General features: G+C 53.5%; 2 protein-coding genes across 2 annotated transcripts in view; both read left to right on the top strand.

Annotated features, from left to right (window-relative positions):
- PPP6R2 (protein phosphatase 6 regulatory subunit 2) overlaps nt 1-27,054 on the top strand; it is a 1,004,265-nt gene that overhangs the window by 640,910 nt on the left and 336,301 nt on the right. The gene's annotated exons all lie outside the window — the stretch shown is intronic.
- Nucleotides 1-27,054, top strand: part of SND1 (staphylococcal nuclease and tudor domain containing 1) — a 234,629-nt gene that overhangs the window by 87,207 nt on the left and 120,368 nt on the right. Inside the window, exons 11-12 of the mRNA XM_083572639.1 lie at nt 1,028-1,117; nt 24,409-24,509. Coding sequence (XP_083428765.1) covers nt 1,028-1,117; nt 24,409-24,509 — 191 coding nt within the window. The remainder of the gene's footprint in view (nt 1-1,027; nt 1,118-24,408; nt 24,510-27,054) is intronic.

Genomic DNA, 27,054 nt, shown 5'->3' with positions numbered 1-27,054 from the left:
TTCTATTCTGCCAGAATCCTACGCAGGCAGTGGGGAACTCATCTTTCCGCAACGGCTAACTGATGTCTGTTTTTAACTTTTCGGTAGTTGTTTAATATACAATCGTATACTGCTTTGATTTTTCTTTTTAATGATTTCACAGTCCCCAATTATTTTTTTTACAAATAAATAAATGAAATCACCAGGGGGCTGGTCCTCTTCTTGAAATGACCTAAAGACAAGAAATTCAAGAAAGAATGGGAACAGTTTATAATTTATCTAGGAGACCCCTGTAAGCAGATGAAAACATTAGCAGGCTTTTAATCGCACCAAATGCTATGAACAATATTGAAATACAGATTATGAAATAATATGCAGTTGTAAAAGTTGACAGTAGGACCCATGGAGAGGATGGGGGGGATATGTACTTGGTATTGTAACTAACTTACATCTGTAAAATCAAATAAAAAAGGATTTCAAAAAAGGGAGACATGTCCCGGTTGAGCTGTGAACTGCTGCTGCTCCCATCGCCGCCCCTCCTGGGGATTCTGCCACTGCCCTGACTTCTGTCCCCCCCCCCCCAATAAATTTTTATTACTTTCTTTACATATCCTTTCTTACCATTCATTCTTCAACACATAAACTTTTTGGCTCTGCGGAGCTCATGGCTTCCCTCCCTCCTTTCAGTTGGTATCCTTTATCAAGTCCATTGCATATTTTATCATTTCACACCCTATCTATTTTGCACTGTAGGAGTTACTTCAGTCCTGCTACTGTTTTTAAGTTTTTACAACTGTCCTTCAAATATTCAGCAAATTTACTCCAATTGTCCTTGAATCTCTGGTCGCCCTGATCCTGAATCCTTCCGGTCAGTTTGGCATAGTCTGTCATTTTCGACTGCCCCTCCGCAATAGTAGGAACATCTTGTGATTTCCAGTTTTGGGCCAGCAAAGTCCTTTGCACAGCTGTGGCACACATGAATAACTTTTGATCTTTTATCTTCATCTCCTTAATCACTGCCCTGACTGCTGTTGCTTTTCCTCCGCAGGACAAGAACCGAAAGCTGCGCCCCCTCTACGACATTCCCTACATGTTTGAGGCCCGGGAGTTTCTGCGCAAGAAGCTGATTGGGAAGAAGGTAAGCCCGGAAGGGGGCCGAGGCAGGTGGGCTGGCGGGGGCCGGGGCAGAGCCCCCGAAGAACAGCTGGGCGCCAGGGCCCTGAGATCTTTATATTTTTTATTAATATATAATTTTTATTATTTTCAACATACCAATTGTTATGCATTCCACAGAACTTCACATTTTATACAATCTTTTTGGACTTCCATCAGCACCTCTGATGATCCGCCATTTTTATCATTTCTTCTGCATTTCTTAAATTCCTATTGCCTTTAATTATCTTAACTCACAATCCACCTCTTTAACCATTTTTGCAATAATTCAAATAATTTACCTCACAAAACTTCTTGCAAACCTACAAACATAATCTGGTCATCACAATTACTTTTCAAATACTTTTTAAATTTTCAAATTTATACCTTCTTCTGTGAATCTCTGGTCCCGCAGGTTTCGAATTCTTCCGGTTAGTTTATCCAATTCTGCATAGTCCATCAATTTCATCCTCCATTCTTCTTTTGTCGGTAATCCTTCTTGCTTCCATTTTTGTGCCAATAATATTCTTGCTGCCATCATTGCATATAAAAACAACTTACAATCCTTTCTGTTTATATCATTTCCTACAATGCCAAGTAAAAATGCTTCTGGTTTCTTAATAAATGTATAAATGTATAAATGCTCTGAGATCTTTAAATGAAGGGCAGTAGATAAATCTAATAAATAAAATGATGATGATGATGATGATGGAGGAAGGCTTTGAAGGTGGCGATTTGGCCCAGCTTGAGGCCTGTGGGCTGGCTGGTGCCCGGCCGGAGGTTCAGGCTGAGCTGCTCTTGTTTTCAGCCCCCCATGGGGGGCAACTGGAGGGTGTCTCCTGCAGCAATGTTTGCGTCAAGAGGCAGTTTGGGGGTGGCGAGGGGCACCTTTGCATGCAAGTGGGGAGGGAGGGAAGGTTTTTTGTGGCTTCTGGAGTCTTCCTCGGACCCACTCCTGTCTCCCCTCATCAACAACCTGTGAGAGGACTGTTAGGGATAAAGATCCTGGTGCCAGGGGCTCCCTGGCGCAGTTGAATGTGCCACTCGCAAACCGGCCGGCCTCTTCCTCCTGGCTTTGCCTGGTCTGCCCTTGACAGGCGGCTCCATCCCTGATCTTCTCTGGCAGCCCCTGCTGGGCCTGCATCCCTTTTGGTCCGAGGCAGGGGCAAAGCGGGCCTTTCCTGGCTTGCTCAGCGGGGCCTGAGTGAGCCTGGCCCCAGCAGAAGGCTGGCGGCAGCAGTGAGAAAGCTGTATTGTGGGGAGGGTCCCAGCCCACTCACCTTGGCTCAGCTCTCACCCTGGTGGGTGCCCGGGGGCTCCAATCTGGAGGAGGGGCAGCTGGCATTCCCGGTGCGGCTGGAAGGCGGCTTGGAGAACTGCGCCTCCTCACACAGAACTAGCAGCACAAATCACACGCAGACTTGAATGGGGATTGTTGTTTTGGGTCACAGAATCAGGGTTGCCTGGGCAGCGGGCTCTGTGGGGTTTGGCGTGGGGTGCTGCCAGCCCCCTTTGTGGGAGGGGACCTCTGGCCTCCCCTTGACAGCTGGGCTCCACCGCCCTGGCATCATCCCAGGTGTGACAACAGACCCTCTGGCGGGGAATTTGGGGCTGGGGGGGGCCTTGGGTTGTGCCCAGCTCCTGGTGTGTTTCCTCTGCCTCGTCCCCTCCTGCTCTTGTGGGTGGGCACCCTGGGCACCCACGGAGGACTTCTTGACCCATATCCAGAGCTGCTATTACACCGGGGCAAGGAGGGGGCGAAGGTAGCGACCGCCCAGAGGTCCGTTTTCTCTCCACTATGATCTTCCTTTTCCCCTTCCTCCTCACATTCCAGGGGGCTGTGGCGGCCTGCCAGCCCCTCCCCAAATAAGGCCTCTTGCTTCTCCTTCGTTGCATTTTCTGCCAGTGACTTTGCATGTGCACGATACGATAGTCTTTATTGTCACTGTCCCATACAGAACAACGAAATTGAAAAATCTGCATAAGACATTCAAAACCAACACACTTGCTATCCCAGGTATCCCAACCTGGTTAGCCCCCTAAAAACTCTGATACCCCATTTTTAAATTCAATATATTCACATAAAGACTACCTTACACTGCGGTTAAAACCAAAATTGCATTTGGATAGAAACTGTTTCTCAGGCGGCAAGTCCTAGTCTTTATAACCCTGGACCTTCTTCCAGAAGGCAGAAGCTGAAAGAGATCATTTCCGGGGTGCGCACTATCCTGCACTATCTCTGCAACTTTCTTATGGCACCTGGAAGCACAGATTTGATGGTGCTCAGGGCTGCTCAAGAGTGCTTCCTTCCAGGCGCAGGGCTCTGAGCATGACCTGGGTCCCCTGAGCTGCAGCGGCGGCTTCTGCCGGGGGCTGGAGGGGGTGGGCAAGGGCCCCCTCCTCTCTCCGCTTCCCTGTGACCTTGGTGGCTCAGGCTGCTTGGATCTCGGGCTGGCGTCCGCTTGGCGCTGGCCGCGAGGGGGGCTGCTTTGGGAGCCCCCGTTCTGCTCTCCTCCGCTGTCGCAGGGCTGCCTTTATGCGCAGTTCCTTTGTCAGCACCTCGTTTTTCACTTCGGATTAATTTGATGGAGCTAAGCGATGAAAAAGTCCTCTGCGCTAATGATCAAAACAGTCCCCCGAGGTTGGCGCTGCCGCCTGATTGGAAGCGACAGGCCCAGCCAAGGCTGCCCGTCTTTGCCTCTGCCCCGCCGGCCGCCTGCTGGGATCGATCGGCTGGGGCTGCCGGCTCCCCCCCCTTCCCCGCTCCCCAAAAGGACGCGAATTCGGCTCCCACGGGGGACGGTTGAGCGGGTCCAGGGGCCTCTGAAGGCCGTTTGTCTCCTGAGGGGCAGGCACCACCCCCGTTCCTCCGCTCTGCCTGCGAGGTAGGCTTTATGAGCGCGGCCCTGGCGTCCTGAGGCCGGGCAGCTGAGCGGCCTGCTCTCACCCTGCTGGCAAGGGCAGGTGCCACGGGATCAGCGCTTTCGGCCAGAGAGCACTTTTGGGGGGGGGGTGCTGAGGGCTCCCTGGGCTGGCCGCTGGAACCAGTATGTGCTTGTGTGCGGGGGGGGGGGTCCTTCTTGGTCCTCGCAGCCTCCAGACTTTAGCAGCTCCTCCTCCCCTCCGAATCCCCGTCTCTGTATGTGCAGGTGTGTGTCTGGGCTTGCTGGCGCACCTGCACACCTGTGCTCACCTTGCCTGCAAACACACACTATGTGCCTCCATTTAGATGGAAACTCGGGAGAGGGGTTCCTTTGTGGCAAATCTCACCTTTCTGCCGGTACCCCAGAGACCCGCCAAAACTGCCGTTGAGTCGCCATCCTTCCCTTGGGGGCCCTTCTGGGCCCATCTAGACCAGCCTCCTCTTTCCCACACTGGCCTCAGAGGCCCGCAAGCAAGAAGGGAATGGCTGCTCTCCCGTGACTGGAGATCGGGGGCGTATTTTGCCCCTGAACCTGGAAGATCCACCTGGTCCTTGTGACTAAAACTCTCATCCCCCTTCAAAGCCAAACAGGTTGGTGGCCCTCACTGTCTCCTGTGGGAGTGAGTTCCACAGGTGAACGTGTGCTTAATAAGAATAAGAAATTTATTTGTTTATTTATATGCCGCCCATCTAACTGGGTGGCTCCAGCCATCCTGGGGGGCTCCCACAAAACATTAAAAACTCCATAAAACATCAACTGTTGAACTGTTGAAAACTTCCCTTCAGATCTCTTCTAAATATGCTTGCTTTTATCCATCCTGAATCTTATCCTTTTGCCCCTTAGCCTCCTTTTCTCTGACCTGAAACGAACCAAATTCCTCCCCCTTTCTTCCTAGGAGAGCTCCTCTGCCCCTCGATCTCCTTTCCTATCCCCACAATATCCTTTTCGAGGGGCAGCACCCCAAACGCGGCCGCGCCATCGGTTTGCAGAGTGGAATTCCACAATCCTGTTCATCCCCATTCCTCAGAATTCCCACCATGGACCAAACTCCTTCCCTGATGGTTCCCAAATAAGCGCCCCCCCCCTTTCAGATGAGGAGCCTCCTCTGCCAGCACCAGCCAGGCTCCCGAGGCAGATCTGGAAGGTTGCCATGACCCCATTTTGCTGAGCTTGTGCCCAAATGCTTCTCCTCTGGGCAGGGGAGCCCCTTAGGAAATGCGCTTGGCTGGCATGTGGCAGATCCATCGCCCCCCCCTCCCCAGGACGGAGCTGGGGGGAAGGGGCTCTGCCGTGGGGGGCAGAAGCTGGGCGGCTGGGGCAGGGAGCTCTGATGCCATGAATCCGCCTCCCTCAACTCTCTGAAGAGCATTTGCGTGTCTCCGCGCGGCTTAAATAAGGTGTCAAGCAGTCGGAGAAACCTGCAAGCAGCACAATAAATAAGGGCATGCAGCTCGCCTGGAGCAACACTGATTGCTCATGCAGAGTTTGACGGTCGATAGGTGCGTCTCTCAAGCGTTGCTGGCCTGAGTCCGTGGGAGAGAAACCAGAGCGAAGTCTCCTCATTACATGCGCAGAGGGGTCGGCGTGAGACTCTCTCCCCGGATTATTTCATTTATTTTCTTTTTAAAATTATTTTTATTGAGATTTTCCAACAAATTTTAACATATTCAAAAATTCAAATTGCATTTTGCAATTTCAGTAAAACCCGCCCCACCCACCGCAACTTCCCTTTCCTATTTATTACATATTTGTCTGTTCTGCGTATAATTTTATATACCTTATATACTAAAATTAAACTTGTATTCTTAATCTGTTCGTAACACTTTTACCTTATATTTGTGTTTTATGTTTATATTTGTTCATTGTCAGTGTATTACTCAAATCCTTCAAATGAGTTCAGTTCAATTCAATTCAATACATTGTTTCTGTATTATTTCATTTCTTAATACAGTCATACCTCGGGTTGAATGTGCTTCAGTTTGAGCACATTTGAGTTGTGCTCCGTGGCGACCCGGAAGTAACGGAGTGTGTTACTTCCGGGTTATCAACGCATGCGCAGATGCTCAAAATGACATCATGCGCAGAAGCGGCAAAACGTGACCTGCACATGCGCAGACGCGTCGTCGCGGCTTACGTTGCGTTCAGGATGCGAACGGGGCTCTGGAACGGATCCCGTTCGCATCCCAAGGTACCACTGTACAGTGGACGCTCAGGTTGCGAACGTGATCCGTATGGGATGCATGTTCGCAAGCCGCAGTGATCGCAACCCGCGTCTGCACGCGCACGGGTTTTGATTCGGCGCTTCTACACATGCGCAAAGCGCAATTTAGTGCTTCTGCGCATATGTGACTGCCGAAACCCAGAAGTAACCCGTTCCAGCACTTATGGGTTTCGGCAGTCCGCAACCCGAAAAAAACGCAACCTGAAGCGGCTGTAACCTGAGGTATGACTGTATATTAAAATATCTCTAAGCACCCCCCCCAGCCAGAGCCTTCTTGTGCTCCTCAGCAGCTTAGCAGGCACTATTTGCAAACCTGCTTTGCTTCCCAAGGCCTCTTCAGTCTCTGCCTTGACTTTGCTCTCTTTCCCCTCCCCTTAGCTCCCCCCTCCCACTGCGCCCCCTTTCCTCTCCCCTCCTCATCTGCAAAGTTTTTGGTTAAACCTCTTAGCCCCCCCCCTCCTCCACCTCTGGACCTCTGCTCTCCATTGCCTCCCTCCCTCGCTTGCCTCTCGGGCTGACTGTATGCTCGCCAGGGCGGAGACCTAGTTGTGGGTTTTGTTTCCCTGTGCATTTGGATGCCTTTGTAGAAATGGCACTTTTTTGGGGGGGGGGTGGAAGGAAGAGGAGCACAGGAGTTTGTGTTTGTGTGTGTCTGCTGACTGAGGGGTGGGTTTGCCTCGCTGGAGTCTCTCTCAGCTCAGAGAACATTTCAGTGGGAAACGGGAGCTGGGATCTTTTGCATGGGGGGGGGCTCTGCCATGGAACTACACGTCCCGCACCCAGAGGGGTTCCCTTTGTTAGCATGCCATGGGAGGAGCAGGCACTGGTGGTTGTTGCTGCTAGGGAAGGAAGATTCAGGACAGATGTAAAGAGTCTCCCTCCCCCCAACCCCCCCCCCCCCGAGTCCTTTCTGTTGGGGATAATTCAGACTGAAATTCCCAGGTGTCAAAAAGGTTATTTATGTCTGACCACCAGTGCGGCTCGTGTTTTGTTAGCCCAAAAATAGAAAACAAGTGAGGTCCCAACCAAAGGAGAATGGCAACTTAAGTTGACAGAACATTCACAACTCATAGACTTAACATATAGAATAAGAGAACTGGAAGAACATACCTTTAGAGAAGATTGGAAAACGTTTATTGAATACCGGGGAAATAATTGTGCACAGCTGAAAACGCTGGTAGCATTAAGAGAAATTCAGCAGTGTAAATAAGCTTTGATGGATGCAGTAATGGAAGACTGAATCATATAGTTTTGGTAAAATATGCAGGGATTTGTGATACGTAAAATGAAGCATGGAAAGAGGAGAAGGGAAGCCATTGATATTTTAAGGATGCAAAAAGGAGTGTTTTAAATTGCAAAACAGAAAATTGAATAAAAAAAGTCCTCCTTCAAGCAGTGCAGAGTTAAACAGTGGAACTCCCTCCCACTGGAGGCAGGCATTTGGATGGCTTTAAAAATGGATTGGACAAGTTCATGGAGGAGGAAAAGGAGGAGGAGGAGGAGAAGGAAAAGGGGGAGAAGGAGAAGGAGGAGAAGGAGAAAGAGGAGGAGGAGGAGGGGAAGGAAAGGAGAAGGCTATGGCTATTGAGGGCTCCTAGCCAGGATGGCTCTGCTCTGCCTCCACATTCATGGGCAGAAGGTTTCTCTGGATCTCTGCTGCTGGAAACAGCAGCAGAGGAAATGCCCTTGCTCCTGGCTCCTGCTTTCAGGCCTCCCGGTCGGCCATGCAGGATGGGCTCCGTGGGCCAGATCCAGCAGGTCTTCTGAGCTTCTTGGGCCCTAGTGGCTGAGCTTCCCTCCTGGCCAGGCCAAGGGGGTGCAGAGAGGCGGCCCCTGGGATCCTGGTGGGTGGCTGAGGAAGATGTCCTCCTGCCGCCCCCCCCAGCACAGCCCCCCCTCCAGTCCTGCTGCCTAGGCAGGGTGCCAGCTGGGGGCCCTTCTGCCGTTTGGCACTAGGGGGCGCTGCTCTGCTGCAGGAGGGAGTGAGAGGCCAGAGGCGGGACCCGTGGGCTTGATTGACAGCATGGTGGCCGGGCTGCTAATTCTGGCCTCCTGGCCAGGCTCCCAGTGGGGTAATTGTTCCGGCCTCCTTGTTCCAGTTGGCAGGGGAGCGCTCCCTGCTGCCGTGCGCCCCGTGGCACGCTTGGGCAAGGCTGCCGAACCTGGCCCAGGCCAGAGGCAGCTGCCACACCGGCCCCAGGAGAGAGTGCCATCGTGGCTCTCTCTGCCAGGAGGATTCTTCGAATCAGAGACCCATGCGGAGCTGGAAGGGATCCCAAGGGTCATCCAGTCCAGCCCCCAGAAATGCAGGAATTTCAGCTAAAGCATCCCTGACAGCCTCTGCTTAAAAACCTCCAAGGAAGGAGAGCCCACAGCCTCCCGAGGGAGACCATTCTACTGCCAAACAGCTCTTACTGCCAGAAAGTTCTTCCTGATGTTTAGTCAGTATCTCCTTTCTTGTCACTTGAAGCCATGGATTCGAGTCCTACCCTCCAGAGCAGGAGAAAGCCAGCTTGTGACAGCCCTTGAAGAGGTCTTTCCTATCTCCTCTCCGTCTCCTCTTTCCCAGGCGAAACATACCCAGCTCCTTCAACCGTTCCTCATCAGGCTTGCTTTCCAAACCCTTGATCACTTTGGTCCTTAGCCTCTGCCCACCGCCCAGCTTGCCAACATCCTTCTTAAATAGTGGTGCCCAGAATTGGACACAGTTCTCCAGGCCCAAGGCAGAAGAGAGCAGTACTCTGACCTCCCTTTATTGGGACACAATTCTTCCGCTGATGTGGCCTAGAATAGTTTTGGTTTTTTTTACTGCTGAAGGAAAGGAAAGAGGCTTTCAACAGCGGCTGCTGCTGCTGCAAAGACAGGGTGCTGGGTCTGCCCTGCAAGGTTGTTGTGGAACTGGCCTGTGTGCTCATGGGGGGGGTGTGCCATCTTTTTGTGGCACCCAAAGGTGCCCTGCTTTGGTTTTCCTGCTGGCGCTGAGAAGGCCTTTGTGGGCGAAGGAGGCAGTGAAGCAATTGCAGAGATGGAGCAGAGGGTCTCTTGGGGCTGCAGCTTGCAGGGCAGGGTGTGTGTGTGTGTGTCTGTGTGTGTGTGTGTGTGTGTGTGTGTCTGTGTCTGTGTCTGTGTCTGTGTCTGTGTGTGTGTGTGTGTAGACCCATCTTCCAGTTTACATTTTCCCTTTCTGCCCACCTCCGACCCCTGATCTAAAAACAGATGCCAGCAACTGGGCAGAGTCTTGGGTCGTTTGAGATGGGAGAACTTGGAGGTGCAGCCTCCCCGCCTGCCATGAGGAATGGCTTCCTTGCTTTACTCTTGGGGGCACCTTCAGACACTCCCCCCCACGCCCTGCCTTGGAACAGAGCTGCATTGCAGGGGGTTGTACTGGATGACCCTTGGGGTCCTTTCTGTGGGATGTGAAACACAAGAGCAGTCAAGTACAACTTTCCTAGAGTGAACAAGTTTACACATGGGGAGGAATGTTTGTCCAGCCAGCAGGTAAACTTCCTGTTTCCTTCTGGGCTGGGAGAGACTTCCTCTGCATGTGACTAGAGGTGGGCGTGGCCTCACCTGTGCAGGTAACAACAACAGCACAGGGCAGGGCAGCCTTCTCTTTCTCTCTCTGTGACTACTTTCGTCGAAGAAGCAACATCTGCTTAGCCAAAGATGCTCTCTTGGCCTCCAGCCAAGAGAGGACAAAGGGACTGTCTCCTTATGAGATAGTTTCCAGGTGTATGTTACTTTTCAAAGCTAAGTCTGCCTTCTGGGATCCGATTGTGAACAGAATGTGAGTAAACTCTTTTTATACTTTTATAGAAGACTGTGTCATGTCTTATCTTTTATGAGGGAATAAGGGGAAAATACCACAACAATTCTTATAGAGGCTTTAGGGATCCTGAGCAAACACATCCTTTGTGAGTTTAAAAAGGGGAATGTTACTCTGCTAAATTGTGAACTTGTTTACACAAGTTGGAAAGGCTATAATCAGACAATATATCCTCTCCTGCATCCCTGAACATTCCCACACCTCCCAGCTCTGTGATTTGATGCTCCTTCGTCCGCACCTGCCTTTGCTTTCCGCAGAACGGTCTCCTGTCTTCAGAGCGGCTCTCCCCCGCCCGTTCTGACGATGGCCGAACATCGCGATGCAGATTTAAACTGTGGAACTCCCTGCTGCAGGAGGCAGGGGTGGCCACCACCTTGGGTGGCTTTGGAAAAAGAGGATCAGGCCAGTCCATGGAGGAGGAGAGGGCTCCCAGCCAGGGCGGATGTGCTCAGTCTCTGTGGTCGGAGGCAGTTATGCGCCTGAGCCCCAGTTGCTCGGACCCACAAGAGGGGACAAGGCTCTTGTGTTCAGATCCTGCTTCCGGATTTCCCAGAGTTCAGCCCCTGTGAGGACAGGGTGCCGGGCTAGATGGGCCCCCCGGGGCCTGATCCAGCAGGTTCATGTTAGCTTCCTATGGTCCATTTGCGCAGTTGTGATCTGTTGGTGTGGCTGACAAGCTCCCCCAACTCCATTGCCGCTGGGGCTTGAGCCCGGTTGCTCTGCAGCCTGCTCTGCTCTTCTGTGTGTGTGTGTGTGTGTGTGTGTGTGTGTGTGTGCATTGGGGGGGGCAGCACTGGCAGGCTGGCACATGTGGGGTGATTCCCCCCCCCCAAGACTCTCCTGTCACAGAAGGGAAGACAGATCTCCCTGCACAGCCAGCCATTTCCCCTCCCTCCAAGGGGAATAGGGAGCCAACCATTGGATAATCACTCAGCAGCTTGATGAATGTCTCAGCTGATGGGAGTGGGGGGGCGCTCCCACTAGGCGGGGGGCGGGGGCTGCTCATCTGAGCCATGCGCTTGGCAGGCCTTCAAGAATGTGCCTCCCCTCCGCTGAGCCAGCTGCCTTGCCTGGTGGCTTTCCAAGCCCAGGAGGACCCCAGAAGCGATGCCAGGGCACACGGGGTGTGGGTGTGTGCTATCCTGGTCCTGGCCAGGAGCTGGCAGAGGACATCGCAGGAGGGCAGGGATCCTTTACAGAGCAGGGGTTGGACTAGATGACCTGGAAGGGGCCCTTGCAAGTCAGCGATGCTCCTAAACAGGAGGGTGTGTGTATGCATTCCTTGTAGGCTCAACTGGGACGCCCAAGCTTCAGGAGGCCTCGCTGCCTTTTCCGAGTCCTGACCCAGGAGGACTTGTGGGCTTGTGTTTCTGGGGGTCAGAGGTCATGCTCCTGTCCCTGCCCGATGTTCTGCAACATCCCTCAGCCCCAGCAGGGAAGGGGCTGGATGGCCGCCTTCCGGCAGAGCTTGCCCTCCCTCGGTGTTGGCTTTGTTTTGAAGGGACCTCTCTCTGGCTCACCTGCCAGTGTAGCTGCTTCCTTTCTCGGTGGGGGTAGAGCATCCTCCTCCTCCTGTGTCCAGGGGAGGTGGGTGGGTGGGAATCACAGACCTCCCCGCAGCCATTCATGAATGGCCTCCCTTGGCAGCCCAGGCACCGCCCTGTCCGTTCCCAGAGAGTGGCTGGGGAAACCCAGCCAGATGGGCGGGGTATAAATAATAAATTACTATTATTATATTATTATTCCTGGGCCTCCCAAGCGGCTCCAGCATGCTGGGTCCTGGGAAGACGGATATCTCCCCTCCTTAGTGCCCAGTTGCTGCCTTCCCAGTCGACCGAGTGCCTTCTGATGCCACAAGCAGCCCTGCCAAGCGCAGCTCCGATGGAGAGATTTGGCTTTCCTGGAGAGGGAAATGGAGGTTCTTGAGGCAGTCGGAGCAGAAGGGACCGGCCTCGAGCTTCAGCTGTCCTGGGACAGCGGCTGCAAGCGGGTGGGGGAGCAGGAACCCCCTCCAGCCTCGCGTTTCATTTTGGGGCACCATAGGATGGCAGAGTCGGAAGGGACTCCACCCCCTGCAGCCCAGTACTTGCCCCTTGGGATCTTCGCCCAAAGGTCTTCCCTTCCCGCTCTCATGAGTTTCCCACCTAGACTGGGGATTTCCCAGTGTCTGCAGCTGCTGGGAGCCCCAGATCCAGACTGCCCCGAGAGAGGGGCCTTGCCCCCTCTTGCCTGCCTCTTTGGGGGAGCTTTTCCTTCCTCGCTGGGTGCAGGGAGAAGAGGGGAGCAGCCCTTCCCCGTTGGCTCCACTGGGCCGTGGGGAGCCATTCCTGGCCGGCCCCCGAGCGCACCCCCAAATGAAAGCCATCACGGGGAGGCAACTTGGTTATCTGCCTCTGCTGCCGTCAAACAGATCGGAAGCCCCCGCCGGGCCCTGGAGGCGGGGGGAGTGCGCTGGATGCTCCGCCTGCCCTTCCGTCACAGCAGCGTGGCGTTTTATGGAGCGTTGGTTTTATGGAGCGCCGGGCGGCCTCTGAACAGGGCTCATTTGTTTCCTCCGACGCTCTTGGCCGCTGTTGCTGCTGGTCCATAAAGCACAGCCTCTGGGACCCTCCAGGCCGTGGCGAGGAGGGGAGCCCAGGGGCCGGGCTGGGGGTGGGCAGGCGAGCGGCGGCCCGGCGTGGGGCAGAGAGCCGTCCTTCTGCCGCTTGCCGGGGACGTGACTCGCCGACTAATGAGCACCTGCAACTCCCGGGGTCAGGAGAGGATCTGGGGCCTGCGTGGCACGTTTTCTGCACGTTGGCAGCGCAGGGTGAGGGGGCTGGGATGGGGCTGCCTAGGAACAAGCAGCCTGGGTGGTGCCCATCCCTCAGCAGCCCCTCCTGCAGCCTGGCACGGCCCCCTCCCCTCGAGGACTTCAGCGGCTGCTTCATAAAGGGAGCCTCCTTAGCCAGGACCCCAAACTGGTGCCTGATTTGGGTCTCTGCACGGCATTCCTTCAGGAAAAACCATTCAGCACAGGGGGGAGGAAAGGGAGGGGGTCCTTTCATGCCTGGCTTTCTCTCCCAATGATTGGCCCCGTGGCAGGGTCAAGGAAAAGGACGTGCCCGTGGCCAGTAGGCTGTGTGACCCTGCCAGGCTCTGCTGGGGTGCAGACAATTGGGGATCCTAGTTACAAGCCCTTATACAATTACAGAGTTTATGGTATTATAGAATTGGAAGGCTCCCCAAAGGTCATCCATCCCAACCCCCAGCAATGCAGGAATGTCAGGTAAGGAATTCCTGGCAGGTGGCCACCCAACCGCTGCTCAAAAACCTCCAGTGAAGGAGAGTCCGCCCAAGGTGGTCTGTTCCACTGTTAAATGGTTCTCACCATCAGAAGGTCATTTCATCATCATATATTATTTATACCCCGCCCATCTGGCTTGGCATCCCCTGCCATTCCAAAAAAATATTAAATACAGTAATGCATCAAACATTTCTTTAAAAAAAACATTAAAAGCTTCCCTAAACAGGGCTGCCTTCAGATGTCTTTTAAAAATAAGATAGTGGTTTATTACCTTGACATCTGATGGGAGGGCGTTCCACAGGGCAGGTGCCACCACTGAGAAGGCCCTCTGGTTCCCTGTAACCTCACTTCTCGCAAGGAGGGAACTGCCAGAAGACCCTTGGAGCTGAACCTCAGTGTCTGGGTTGGACGATGGGGGTGGAGACGCTCCTTCAGATATAGTGGACCGAGGCCGTTTAGGGCTTTCAGGGTCAGCCCAAACCCTTTGAATTGTGCTTGGAAACGTACTGGGAGCCAATGTAGGTCTTTCAGGACCGGTGTTATGTGGTCTCAGCGGCCGCTCCCAGTCACCAGTCTAGCTGCCGCATTCTGGATTACCGTATTTTTCGCCCTATTGGACGCACCGGCCCATAGGACGCACCTAGTTTTCAGGGGGGGAAATCAAGGGGGAAAATATGATTCCCCCCCCCCCCGCAGCTCTGGGAGCAGCGGACAGGCTGCACGCAGCCTGTGCGCTACTCCAAGACCTTCTCCCTGCTTTTGCGGGAGGTGGAGGAATTCCCCCACCTCCCGCAAAAGCCCACAGGAGCCGTGCGCGACTCCTACGGGCTTTTTGACCAGGAGAGAAAAGGGACTGAAACGGCCAGTCAGTCCCTTCTCCCTCCTCGGGGAAAAGCCCCCAAGAGCAGCACGCTCTTTAAAGGCTGCACGGCTCCTACGGGCTTTTCTACGAGGTGGGGGAATTCCCCCACCTCCTAGAAAAGCCAGCAGAAGCCGCGGAGCCCCTTTAAAGAGCGCACGGCTTTTGCCTGCTTTTGTGGGAGGTGGGTGAATTCCCCCATCTCCCGCAAAAGCCCACAAGAGGGTTGGAGAGTAGCGGGAAGGCGTCGCACGCTTTCCCGCTGCCCCCCATTCTCTGGGGCTGGCGATGGGGGAAGTGCTGCTTTCCCCACCGCCAGCCTCAAAGCCGGGTCGGAGAGTAGCAGGAAGGTGTTGCGCGCCTTCCTACTGCCCCCCATCCTCTGGGGCTGGCAATGGAGGAGGCACAGCTTTCCCCCACCGCCAGCCTCAAAGAGCAGACTCTCCTGGCTTCAGCCGAAGCAACGCAAAGCAGGCTTTGGAGGCTTCGCGTTGCTATCGCTGAAGCCAAGGAGCCTGCATTCGCCCCATAAGACGCACACACATTTCCCCTTCATTTTTGGAGGGGAAAAAGTGCATCTTATAGGGTGAAAAATACAGTAATTGTGGTTGCCAGGTCACCTTCAAAGGTAGCCCCACATAGAGTGCATTGCAGTAGTCCCAGTGGGAGATACCTAGAGCATGCACATCAGAATCTCCTCCCTTTGTCATTTGAATCCATTGCATCCATTGGACTTCTACCCTCTGGAGTGGGGGGAAAACGTTCTTGCTCCATCTTGTTTTCTCCTGCTCCGGGGGGGGGGGGGGGAGGACTCGAACCCATGGCTTCAGGTTGTAAGAAAGGAGATTCCAGCTGAACACCCTGGATAACTTTCTGGCGCTAAGAGCCATTTCAGGGTAGGATGGTCTCCTCGGGGAGGTGGTTGGGCGGCCTTCTGCCATGGCTGCTGTAGCTGAGATTCCTGCCTTGCAGGGGGTTGGACTAGATGACCCCGGGTGTCCCTTCCCGCTCTACGATCCTCTGGTTCTGTGAAGCAAGCACCTTCTGCCATCTCCCTAGAATAGCTCTCCTGGCTGGGCACAATTTCCGTTTTGTGTGTGTCTGTGCGCCCACAGTTTTTGTTTTTACTGACAGGCAATTTTCTGTTTGTTACTGACAGTCTGCAAACTTACTGACAGTTGGCAAGGCGATGCGCCGTTGCTCTCGTAACTTAATAATGAGAGCGCCTTCTTCCTCTGATTCTGCTCTCCCCCTCTCTTTGGGAAAATCCGCCCCTCTTCATCTGTGTGGACGCTGTGGATTCCTGCCAGTCCGTTCTGATCGGGGAGGCACTTCTGGGTCCCTCCCCTGGGCAGGGCAGCAACTGCCTGGCCCTGGGGGGTGGGTGGGTGGTAGGGGTCATGTGGTGTAGTGGTTAGCGTGCCAGACTAGGACCTGGCAGAGACCCGGGTTTGAATCCTCACTCAGTGGTGAAGCTCCCCGGGCAGGGCCTTGGGGCCAGTCCCTTTCTCTCTGTCTGACCTACCTCACAGGGTTGCTGTGGGGATTAAACAAGGAGGGGGACAAGAACCATGTACCCTGCCCTGAACTCCTTGGGAGGAAAAACGTGAGGTATAAATGCAATACATCAGCTCCTAGGCCAGGCCTTCATTTGTTATTTAGGAGTTGCCTTCTAGGACAATAACCCCCAGAAAGCCGTTTATGGTTAAAGGAGATCCAACTAAGGTGCAAATTTTTATTTATTTATATTTCACGGAACATTTTCAGTGGGCAAATAAAGTGAAAGAAAATAATAATGTAATATAATAATATATCTTATACCCTGGCCATCTGACCGAGTCGCCCCAGCCAGTCTGGCAGCTGCCATTCTAATAAAAACACAGCAAAGCGTCAACCAAAGTTCCCGACACAGGGCTGCCCTCAGATGTTGTTGGAAAGTTGTTTAGTTGTATATCTGCTTGTGATCTGGTGGCAGAGCGTTCCACGGGCCCTTGGGAAAGGTGCTTGAAACCATAATACAATCTGACCTGCAGGTGTGTAAGTGATGCTGTTAATCCCAGAAGTATGCGATTCTTAACAGGTCATTAGAATTTTTATGAATGCATTCCATTTTTTATGGCAGTGGGAAATGGCAGCACCCCGGAATCGTAAGGAAGCACCGGGTCTCGGAAGAAAGGTTTCTGTCTTTTGCGGTTGTTGTTTGTATCCAAAAAATGATTAAATTTTTAAAAAAGAGAAGGAAAGGGGATGGGGGCTGCAAGCACTTTGCCTCTCGGGGGTCCCGGGGCTTTGCTTGCAGAAAGTTTCCCTCCTTGAAATATTTACTAGGTTTGCAGCGGCCAGAGTGGCAGCCGAGACCCTCGTGTGGATTGTCCTGCTGGGCGCCTGAGCTCTGTGCCCCCCTGCTCTTCCCACGTCCCCAGATCGTGCCCTTCCGGGAAACGTTTGCTCAGGAGAAACCTCTCCCAGCTTCTGGGCTGTGTGCCCAGGGATGTTCTGGGGGCGGGGGGCATTCTGTGAACACTCAGGATGGATTTGACGCCTGGGGTCTGAGCAGGTACGCAGTCGGGTGAGCTGCCTCTCGATGGGCCCATCTGTCCCTCGGATGTTTTCTCCTGCCGGCGTTGGAGAGCAGCTGCTTTCGTGGCTCTACACATTCAGTCCTGGGGGGCAGATTTGGGTTGGTGGGGAAGGAGACAGAAAGCCAGGAGTTCCAAGGTGGCATACTCCGAAATGCTGCCAATTCCAGGGTCAGCTAGACAGGCACAGCTTGGAATAACACTGGTAGTTTAGTGGTGAATTTTGGACACAATGGATTTGGATTATTATAAAAGATGCAGGAGGAAATGATTAACAGCAGGACCCACAAACAGGGGTGGGGAGGAACATTCTTTGGAATCTTGTGTCTATGTTGGATATGTGACTGTAAATTTTTAATCTGAAAAACCAAATAAATAAATTTATTTTTTTAAATAGGCAGGCACAGCTTGGGGCGTCTCAGGGTATGGGTGAGATTATGGGGTCAAAGAGCTAAAATTTCTGGATTCCCTCAATGACAGCTGCGTAGCAGTTGGTCGTGGGACCGACCGGAGACAGCGACCCTGAATTAATTTGGATGGGTGGCCTGGTGCGAGATGTAAGTGTTGTCGAGCCGTTTGGGAGCCATGACCATTGTGCCATTAAATTAAATAAATGTTTCAATGGCCAATTGCCCAGGAAACCCGACATCGTCACACTTGATTTTGGAGGAGGCAACTTCCCCAAATGAGGCGGCTGGTGAAGAGGAAGCCGAAAGGCAAAGTCGAGAGGAGGGGAAATCGGTCCCAAATGCTTGGGAGTTCTTTAAAAAGACAGTATTAGAGACTCCGCTGGAGTGTATAGCACAGATCTGGAAAGTAACCATGGAGGCCCAGGGGATGCCCGCGTGTTAATGCGCATAGTCAGGGAAGGAATTAGAGGCAAAAAGGCTTCCTTCTGGGAAAAAAGGAGGTCTTTGCCAAAGAAAGAGAACAAAGGGAACACAAACACAGGTGGGGAGAGAAGGCAAGAAGACTGTAAAGGATGCTTAAAAGAAACATCTTGAGAAACACATTGCTGAGAGCATGAGGACCACCAGTGAAACGTTCTTGAAATACATTTGTCTCAGGAAACGGTCTAAGGAGGTGGTTGGCTCCTTGGATGACACAAGAGTCAAAGGAGTTGTAAAGGAGGATAAGGAGATTATGGAGAAGCAGAACGAGTTCTTTGCACCTCTTCTCCCAGCGGAGGGTGCAGGGGAGAGCCTGCAAATGGGGGTGTGAGAGAGTCAGAGGCCCCAATTCAGCGATTGTTTGCTGTTTCTGAAATGTTGGGTCTGCGGGGAGAGCTGCCTGCCTCTTCTTCTTCTTCAGGAGCTCCTTGGAGGAAGCTGGCTACGTTCTGCACCGAGAAAGATGGATAATGAGTCTCGCAATGGAAATTAAGGCTAAATTATGCAAATTTCATGCTGTTTTCCCTCTGTTTCCTGAACGTCGCTCAGCTCTTTCAAAGGAGTGGAAGTTAAGAGAATTTGCCAATGCGTTATTGGGGTGGGAGGGAACGCTTGGGCTTGGCGAGGAAGACCATCCAAAATGGAAATGCCATTTCACAGACAGAGCTGAGGGAAGCCTTCTCCTCTCAGGGAAGGAAAGAGGACATTCTGTGTGTAAAAAAGGTTATCCCCCCCCCCCCAGCGCAATACATGCAATTATTCACATCCTTTTTCTCAATCACAGTCACTTGGGCACGGGCCGGAGGGCAGATTGGTAGCCAGAGACGGGGGTAGTTGAAAAGGCAGTGGAGACTGTGCGCTGGTTTTGCATGGTGGTTAGGGGAGTGAGCATTGAGCCGAGAACCCAGCCCTGCACCCCTCCCTAGATTTCAAATCTCTTTGGGTGGGGTCCCGTGGCTTGTCTTGCTTTTAGCCTCAGTTCCTTCCTCAGGGATCAAGCGTCTTATCAAGGAACCTGCGGGTCTTATTCTCGTATTCAGTTACTGTTGTCACGGGATTTTAGTGTTTTATTGATTTCTTTTGTAATGTGCTTGGTGCAACCTCTAATTGAAAGTTTTTGATAAGGGATAGGGTACGGCTGTGTCCTGCTGCAGGGGGCCTGCAGCAATGGGGGTGGGGGGGCAGGTGTGGAGGTCTGTTTTTCCTTGGCCTTGCCTCCTCCCTCAAGCATGTCTTTGGGAAGGAACTGGGCAAGCCGGGCTGGTGCTGAGACGTCTTGGGAACCCCATGCCTAATGGCCACTTCCACCACATGTGGAAGAAGGTGCCCAGTGAGAGGAGCGCTTTGGCAGCAACAGGGATGCAGGTGGCGCGTGGTCTAAACCACCGAGCCTCTTGGGCTTGCCGATGAGAAGGCCGGCTGTTTGAATACCCACGAAGGGGTGAGCTCCCGTTGCTCTGTCCCCGCTCCTGCCAACTTAGCAGTTCAAAAGCACACCAGCGCAAGTAGATAAATAGGTACCGCTGTGGCGGGAAGGAAAACAGCATTTCTGTGCGCTCTGGCTTCCATCACAGTGTCCCGTTGCTCCAGAAGCAGTTTAGTTCTGCTGGCCACATGACCCGGAAAGCTGTCTGTGGACAAACACCGGCTCCCTTGGCCTGAAAGCGAGATGAGCATCACAACCCCATAGTCGCCTTTGACTGGATTTAACCGTCCAGGGGTCCTTTACCTTTACCTTACCTTAGGCAGCAACGTTTCTGTACCCCAGTTTCTGGAAACTGCAGGAGGGAAGAGTGTTGTTCTTGTGTTCGAATCCTGCTTGTTTCCCTTTGGGGAATCTGGCTGGCCAGTGTGAGAACACAATTCTGGACTGGAGGGGCCACATGCCTCTTCCACCCAGATCTTCTGATGGGTTTGGTGACCTGGCCCCTCTTGGCTGGTGCTTGCTCCTGGAAGGTGAGCCTCAGCTGGGGAGTTGAGTGGAGATGCCACCAGACCTCCTTCTCTTTCCCACTCTCGGGGAGGTGAAGAGTCCTTGCTGAGGAGCTGGGTGGCCCCATGGCCATTTTGATTCCCAAACCTGCCTTGTGGAATTAGGGCTGTCTCTTTCCCCTGCCCGCTTGCCATGGCAATAGTTCCCATGCCAGGAATTGCTTTAACCCCTTACCCTTAATTGGCTTTCTCCTGGCAGAAGCTCCTTTCTGCGCAGCTAGCGGAATATGATGAGGTTGCCGTGCATGAGAGAGAGAGAGAGAGAGAGAGAGAGAGAGAGAGAGAGAGAGATCCGCTTGAGTCGGCATCACCTTTTTGCATTGTTATGTTCATCGCAAAGCAGGGCTTGTAAGAGACCAGACACTTTGAAAAGGCTTTAAAGGCGCTCTTGTGGCCTTGATGGGCTTGAAGGCTGCCAGTCTCTGCCTCCCCTCGGCGGTGGCAGGGGGCCTGTGGAGCTGGAGGGATGAACCCGGAAGGCACTGAGAGAGAGAGAGAGGCACTGTGTGTGTGCATGCATGTATGCATGTGATGATGCATCAGTAGCCGGTGTTCCTCTTGGCAGCGCATGAGTTGCTCTTGAAACTCTCCACCTCCCAGCATTCGCTTGAAGAGTCCTTGTTTGCTTGCAAGCACCTGTGACCCACCTGCCTGGAGTGGCCGCTTCCAAGCCCCTCGAGCCCCGAGGCCACAGCGGCTTGTGGGCGCTTTGTGCGCAGGGCCAAGTTCTTTCCTTCCCGTGAGCACCACCTTGTGAGGTGGCTTCTCTGCCCCCCCAACACGGAAAGTGCGTTTGCACACGACGCTTCCAAGCGATTTCATTAGACGTTAGTTGAATTCTACCGGAAGAACGAGTGCTCTGCGGGGAGCTGGCTTCGGGCACCAGGCCCTTTGGCAGACCAGCTCCGCGTTACAAAGGTGCCTGCAGACATGATGTGCGATGGGGGCTCACATGGGCGACCCCTCTTTGAGATCTCACCCTGCACACGACAGCCTTGAAACTGCTATGGCCGGTCTCCCCGTTGGGGGTCTTTCCTGGAGAAAGTGTCTTGAACAAAGACCTCCTGGCTCCTCTCTCCCTTTCTTACTGCAGTTCGGCTAAGACTGCCAGTTTGTTCTCTGGCAGCTGTGGGATACAGCCCCCCCCCAAGCCATGCAACCAGGGAAAAGAGTTTAGAAGAAGATGTAAAAAAAGGTAAAGGACCCCTGGACGGTAAAGTCCAGTCAAAGGCGACTCTGGGGTTGCGGCGTTCATCTCGCTTTCGGGCCGAGGGAGGCAAGGTTTGTCGGCAGACAGTGTGGCCAGCAGGACTAAACTGCTTCTGGTGCAACGGGACTCCGTGATGGAAGCCAGAGCACACAGAAATGCTGTTCTCCTTCCTGCCACAGTGGTACCTATTTATCTACATGCTCTGGCATGCTTTCGAACTGCTAGGTTGGCAGGAGCTGGGACAGAGCAACGGGAGCTCATCCCATCACGGGGATTTGAACTGCCGACCTTCTGATCGGCAAGCCCAAGAGGCTCAGTGGTTTAGACCACAGCGCCACGCGCATCCCTTCAGAAGAGGAATCACCCATGCTGTACCCTCAGTCTACCTGGGCAAGTGTAAATTCTGCCCCTTCCAGTTCTTCTGAAACTATATGGAAAGGGTAGTGAGGGGGAGGAGCACTTTTGAAAACCAGGAGCAATAAGAGAAACCTCAGAACCTGTGATACAGCCAGTTGGTCAATCAAACTCAGTGCTGTCTACATTGACTGGGCAGGGCTTCAGAGGAGAAACCCCCCCCCCTTTCTGGAGACTGCGGGAAGAACCTTCCGACAGCTAGAGTTGTTTGGCAGCGGAATGGGCTTCCTCAGGAGGTGGTGGGTTCTCATTCCTTTGTGGCTTTTAAGCAGAGCTTGGCTGGCCCTCTGTCATGGATGCTTCAGCTGAGATTCCTGCATTGCGGGCGGGGGGGGGGGGTTTAGGCTAGATGAACCTTGAGGGTCCCTTCCGGCTCTCTGATTCTATAAGCCAGGCTTCCTCAAACTCAGCCCTCCAGATGTTTTGAGACTGCAAGTCCCATCATCCCTGACCACTGGTCCTGCTAGCTAGGGATCATGGTAGGCCAAAAACATCTGGAGGGCCGAGGTCGAGGAAGCCTGCTATAAGCAATGGGAAGGAGGGAATTCTGATAGGGTGGGAGAATGGGGTGCTTTCAGGAGGCATCAAGGGGGGCTCTTGGCGGCCTGGGTCCCACCCCTCTGAGCGGCTCGCTGGCTGCGGAGGTCCTGTGTTGGGGAGGAGGGGGGCTCCCAGGGAAGGCGGCCTCCTGCCCCCCTTGCCCCTCATTTGCAAGGCTTGACCCCTCTGCCTATTCAACCAGCACTTAACTCTCGGGCCGTTCCTCCTGAAGCTCCGTCAGTTTATTCTGGGCGTTTTAGTGGCCTTTCCATGAATGGGTCAGTGATTGAGTTCGTCTCTGACGCTTTCAGGGCTGGTATCTGTTGCCGAGCCGTTAACTTGTGCATGTAGCCGCTTCAGATGCTTCTGTCAAGAGGCGAGATGCAGATCATTTGCATGAAATGCGCCAAGAACTGCTCCTGATCTGCACAGAGAAGCCGAGCGGCTGCACTTGGCTGCATCGCACCATTTCCCAAAGAGTTAGCGCATGTGTGTGTCGAGCTCTTTGTTTGACTAATCCTCCAGATGTGTCTTTCTGGAAAAAAGGGGGGGACCACAAAGCTCTTGCAGGTTCTGATAGTCTTGAAAGGGGCAGGCAGGGTGTTCCTGGGGGAGAGCTCCTGCCCGCACCCTCCCTGCTCACATTGACCATGCATGGTTGCGCTGGTGGTGAAAGGGGGTCCTCCTTTGATACTGACCCACTGTCTGTTCCAGTAAGTTCGGGTAATGCAGCAAAACCACCTTTTGGTGAATATTTCACACTCCTGCAAACGCTTCTGAGCGCAGCCTTGGCTTCATCCCTGCCTGCCCTGAACGTCCGCGTGTTCCTCAGAGGACGGGAGGGTGGAGGAATCCTCTCTCAGCCATTTAGCCTCAGATGTTTCTGTGCCGCCCAGGGCAGCTGGTGGGCTAAGCAGAATCCGGGCGCACGGGATGGGCTGCTCACGGACCCGCCGCTTGGTGCAGTTGCACCCGTTTCCCCAAATGGCACCACCGAGCTCTGCCCTGCCTCCGTGGCCATTGAGGCATCTGATCAGGCCTTGGGCCCGATCCAGCAAGCTTTTCTTGCATTCAGATGCTCTTGCGACCCATCAAGCGGAAGCGGGAAGCCTCGGGCGTTTCTGCCTCTGGGCCTGCCGCTCCTCCTCCTCCTCCTGGGCGCTGGTGCTTCTTGCCCGCTCCTGGGCCAGCGCCCGCCTTCTCCTGCCTGCCTGCCTGAGCCTCCGCGCGCCTTGTCTGTGCACAACCTGGCAGGCTCTCGCTGCTGCAGCATGTGCTGCCTTGATGGGCCTCCTGCTGGCGCGTCAGATGCTCCCTTCGCAGCAGCAAAGCCCTCCTTGCTGGCGGCAGGCAGGGAAGTGTCCGCCAGGGGCAAGGCTCGCCCTGGGCTGCCCTCTGCTCTTGCTCTGCCTGCCTGGGGGCTCAAGGGGCCTCTCTCCCCCCCCCCAGCCTTAAGGCAGAGGAGTGAGCAGGCTTGCAGGGAGGCAGCGGGGGGAGGAGATGGGTCTGGATGCTTCCTCTCCGCTCCGTCCTTGCAGGGCGAGGGAGTCCCTGCTTGCTCTTCCATGCGATGGATTGCAGATTAAAAGGTGGGGAGGTTTTTCTGTGTGTGTGAAACAATTCTTTATTTGATTGTCCAAAATATAAACATACAACAAAATCATTTCCAGATCTAATTACCGAGATTACTCTGAATCTCCTGACTTCCCCCCATCCTATTGATTCTATTTCAACGGCATATCAATACCTCTTAATTTTTTTCATTTTCCCAGATTATCTATACTTTCTGCTACATTACAAGTGTGTTTAAAATCCTGCTATTGCTTTAACCTGTTTACAGTGATTTTGTATATACATTATAAACATTTCCTGTTCTTTTTAAAAAATTCTTTTCTTCTTGATTCCTGAGCTGCCCAGTTAGTTTTGCCACTTCGGTGTAGTCCATCAAATTGATGTGCCATTCTGGTGGGGAGGTTTTCAGATCCCTCCTGCAGCCTCACCCCAAACAAACCTCACACATTTTTTTAAGATTCTATTTATCAATTTTCAGAAAAAAAGTTGAATTAAACATTTTCCAGTGTGCATTCTGCTAAGATAATTGACTTCCCTCCCACCTGTCCATGGTTTTCCCGTAGCTATTTTTTGCCGCTACATATTATACTTCATCTATACCGTCTTTTCTCAACTTTATTTGCGAAATAACTAAGCTCATATTTTTGGGACCTGTTCTCACGGTTTGCTTCCTGCCAAGCTCCCTGGCCCTTTCTTTCTTGCTTCTTTGGCTTGGCAAGTGGAGTCAGCCCTGCGGTGCCCACCTCCTGCCCAGCTCCCTGGCCCTGCCCATCCCAGTCCACGGTTGCCCCAGAAGCAGCGGAACTGCCCAGCTGGTACTGAGCTGGGATGGCTTTCTCCGGGCAGACGGGCACATTTCTGCCTGTCCGTTGCAACAGGTGCCTGCTTGCTCTCTGCCACGAGGTCTCCCCTCCTTGAGCCTCTGCCCTGCTGCTCCTTCACCTCTGCCTGTCTCTCCTTCCAGGTCAACGTCACGGTGGACTACATCCGGCCGGCCAGCAGCGCCACGGACACGGCCCCCGCCTTCTCGGAGCGCACCTGCGCCACTGTCACCATTGGCGGCATGTGAGTATGGGGTATGGGCAGGGCCGGATTTAGGTTTGATGTGGAGGAAGGGAAAGGAGAATGTTAGCCGCTTTGAGACTCCTTCGGGTAGTGATAAAGCGGGATATCAAATCCAAACACTACTTCTTTAAGCTACTGAAGGTAATGGGGCCCTTTCTATGTCCAGCTGTCCTTTGTCAACAACAAATTGTTGCTGCTTTTTGTGTTGAATATGTGCTATATGGTCATTTATGGACCTAATAGGTATCTCAAGCCATTTGCACGTCACAAAATACGTATTATATCAAAGTAATTGTTGAATTGAAATACAATTAAGAAGAAGTATATTTTTTGGGGGGCCCCCATGAGGTCCAGCTCCGAGGGCCTTCTGGCGGTTCCCTCATTGCGAGAAGTGAGGTTACAGGGAACCAGACAGAGGGCCTTCTCAGTGGTGGCGCCCGCCCTGAGGAACGCTCTTCAGATGTGAAGGAAATAAGCAGCTATCTTCTCTTTAAAAGACATCTGAAGGCAGCCCTGTTGAGAGAAGTTTTTAATATTTAATGCTGTGTTGTTTTTAACACTCGATTGGGAGCTGCCCAGAGTGGGGAAACTCAGCCAGATGGGCGGGGTATAAATAAATTATTATTATTATTATTATTATTATTATTATTATTATTATTATTATTAATTTATTATTTGTACCCCGCCCATCTGGCTGGGTTTCCCCAGCCACTCTGGGCGGCTTCCAACAAAGATGAAAAATACACTAAAATGTCACATATTAAAAACTTCCCTGAACAGGGCTGCCTTCAGATGTCTTCTGAATGTCAGGTAGTTGTTTATCGCTTTGACATCTGCTGGAAGGGCGTTCCACAGGGCGGGTGCCACCACCGAGAAGGCCCTCTGCCTGGTTCCCTGTAACTTGGCCTCTCGCAGTGAGGGAACCGCCAGAAGGCCCTCGGAGCTGGACCTCAGTGTCCGGGCAGAACGATGGGGGTGGAGATGCTTCTTCAGAAATACTGGACCGAGGCCGTTTAGGGCTTTAAAGGTCAGCACCAACACTTTGAATTGTGCTTGGAAACGTACTGGGAGCCAATGTAGGTTTTTCAGGACCGGTGTTATGTGCTCTCGGCGGCCGCTCCCAGTCACCAGTCTAGCTGCTGCATTCTGGATTAGTTGCAGTTTCCGGGTCACCTTCAAAGGTAGCCCCACGTAGAGCGCATTGCAGTAGTCCAAGCGGGAGATAACCAGAGCATGCACCACTCTGGCTATTATTATTATTAGAGTGGGGCCCTAAGTTATAGCTTGGTTTAGCTTATAAGTAAATTTGGCACTGGGTACAGGGGGGAGGGCCTGTGAAGGACGCCAGAAGGGCCCTGGGTGGCCCACCCAGCCCCACAAGGTCTTCTCAGGGGGCCACTCAGGGGCCCCAGGGGGGAGAAGGCCACTTGTGGCGGCCAGCAGCTGGCCGTGGATGCTGAGGCGTCATAGAATTAGAAGGGACCCCCAAGGGTCATCCATCCCAACCCTCTGCAATGCAGGAAGCACTGCTCACGAATCCATGACTGATGGCCATCCAGCTTCTGCTTAAATGCCCCCAAGGAAGGAGAGTCCGCTGTCTCTTCCACTGCCAAACGGCTCTCACCGTCAGAATGTTTGTCCGAATGCTTAGTCGGAATCTCCCTTCTTGCAACTTCACCTTCTGGGACAGCTCAGTTGGTCAAGCAGGAGATCCTTCCTATTGGGGTCATGGGTTCGAGCCTCGCCTTGGGCAAAAGAGTCCTACGCTGCAGGGGGCTGGACTAGATGCCCCTCAGGGTCCCTTCCAGCTCTGCAGTTCCGGGATTCTGTGACTCCTGTTGACTCATCCATTGAGCGCTTTCTCTGCCCCCCCCCCAGTGACAGGTGAGGAGGCCTTTCCCGGCCAACCAGGTTCCCCTGCTGCTGCTTCCCTGGGCAAGTGGAGCCCCTCTTCTCCCTTTCTCACGGCTGGCGCTATAGCTCAGGACTCATGGACAAGAGGCAGAAGACCTTGGGGGCCCCCGGGCAGAGAGGGGCTCGTCTGTGCTCAAGACCAGAGCTCAGGGGCCGAGCCCCGCCTTTGAGGGCGCCTGCTTCAGTCCCCAGCGGCTTCTCCGGGTCGGAGTGCGAGAGAGACTCTGTCTGAAACCCTGTAGAGCTGCCGCTGCTGCCAGCCCGTGTAGGCAGCACTGAGCCAGGTGGAGCAATGTGGAAGGCAGTTTCCCTTTGGCCAAGCCCTGCTGAGCTTCGGAGATGGAGGCTGGGCCTGCCCTCCTGCCCTGTGGGGTTTGGTCCTGTCCGTCCCTGCCCCAGAGCTTTCCGTGCCAGGATGCCCCATGAACTGCCTGCCTCTTGCTGCCTGCGGGGCATTCGCCCGGCGTCTGATCTGTCAAAAGCGCTCTTGAGGCAGAGGATTCTGCGCAGCCGGGGAGAGAGGCTGCCTTTGAAAGCCTCCCGGCTCGATTTTCCGGAGGAAATTGGGGTCTGCGTTCCGCGTTTGTGGGAGAGCAGAGAGCTCTCTGCGGCTGCTTCTCGCTCAGCTTCC

Source organism: Podarcis filfolensis (genome assembly GCF_964270895.1).
Source record: "Podarcis filfolensis genome assembly, chromosome: 10".
In the NCBI taxonomy this organism is placed as follows: domain Eukaryota; kingdom Metazoa; phylum Chordata; class Lepidosauria; order Squamata; family Lacertidae; genus Podarcis; species Podarcis filfolensis.
Note: the sequence above shows the minus strand (reverse complement) of the source record. Positions and strands in the feature narration are given on the sequence as shown.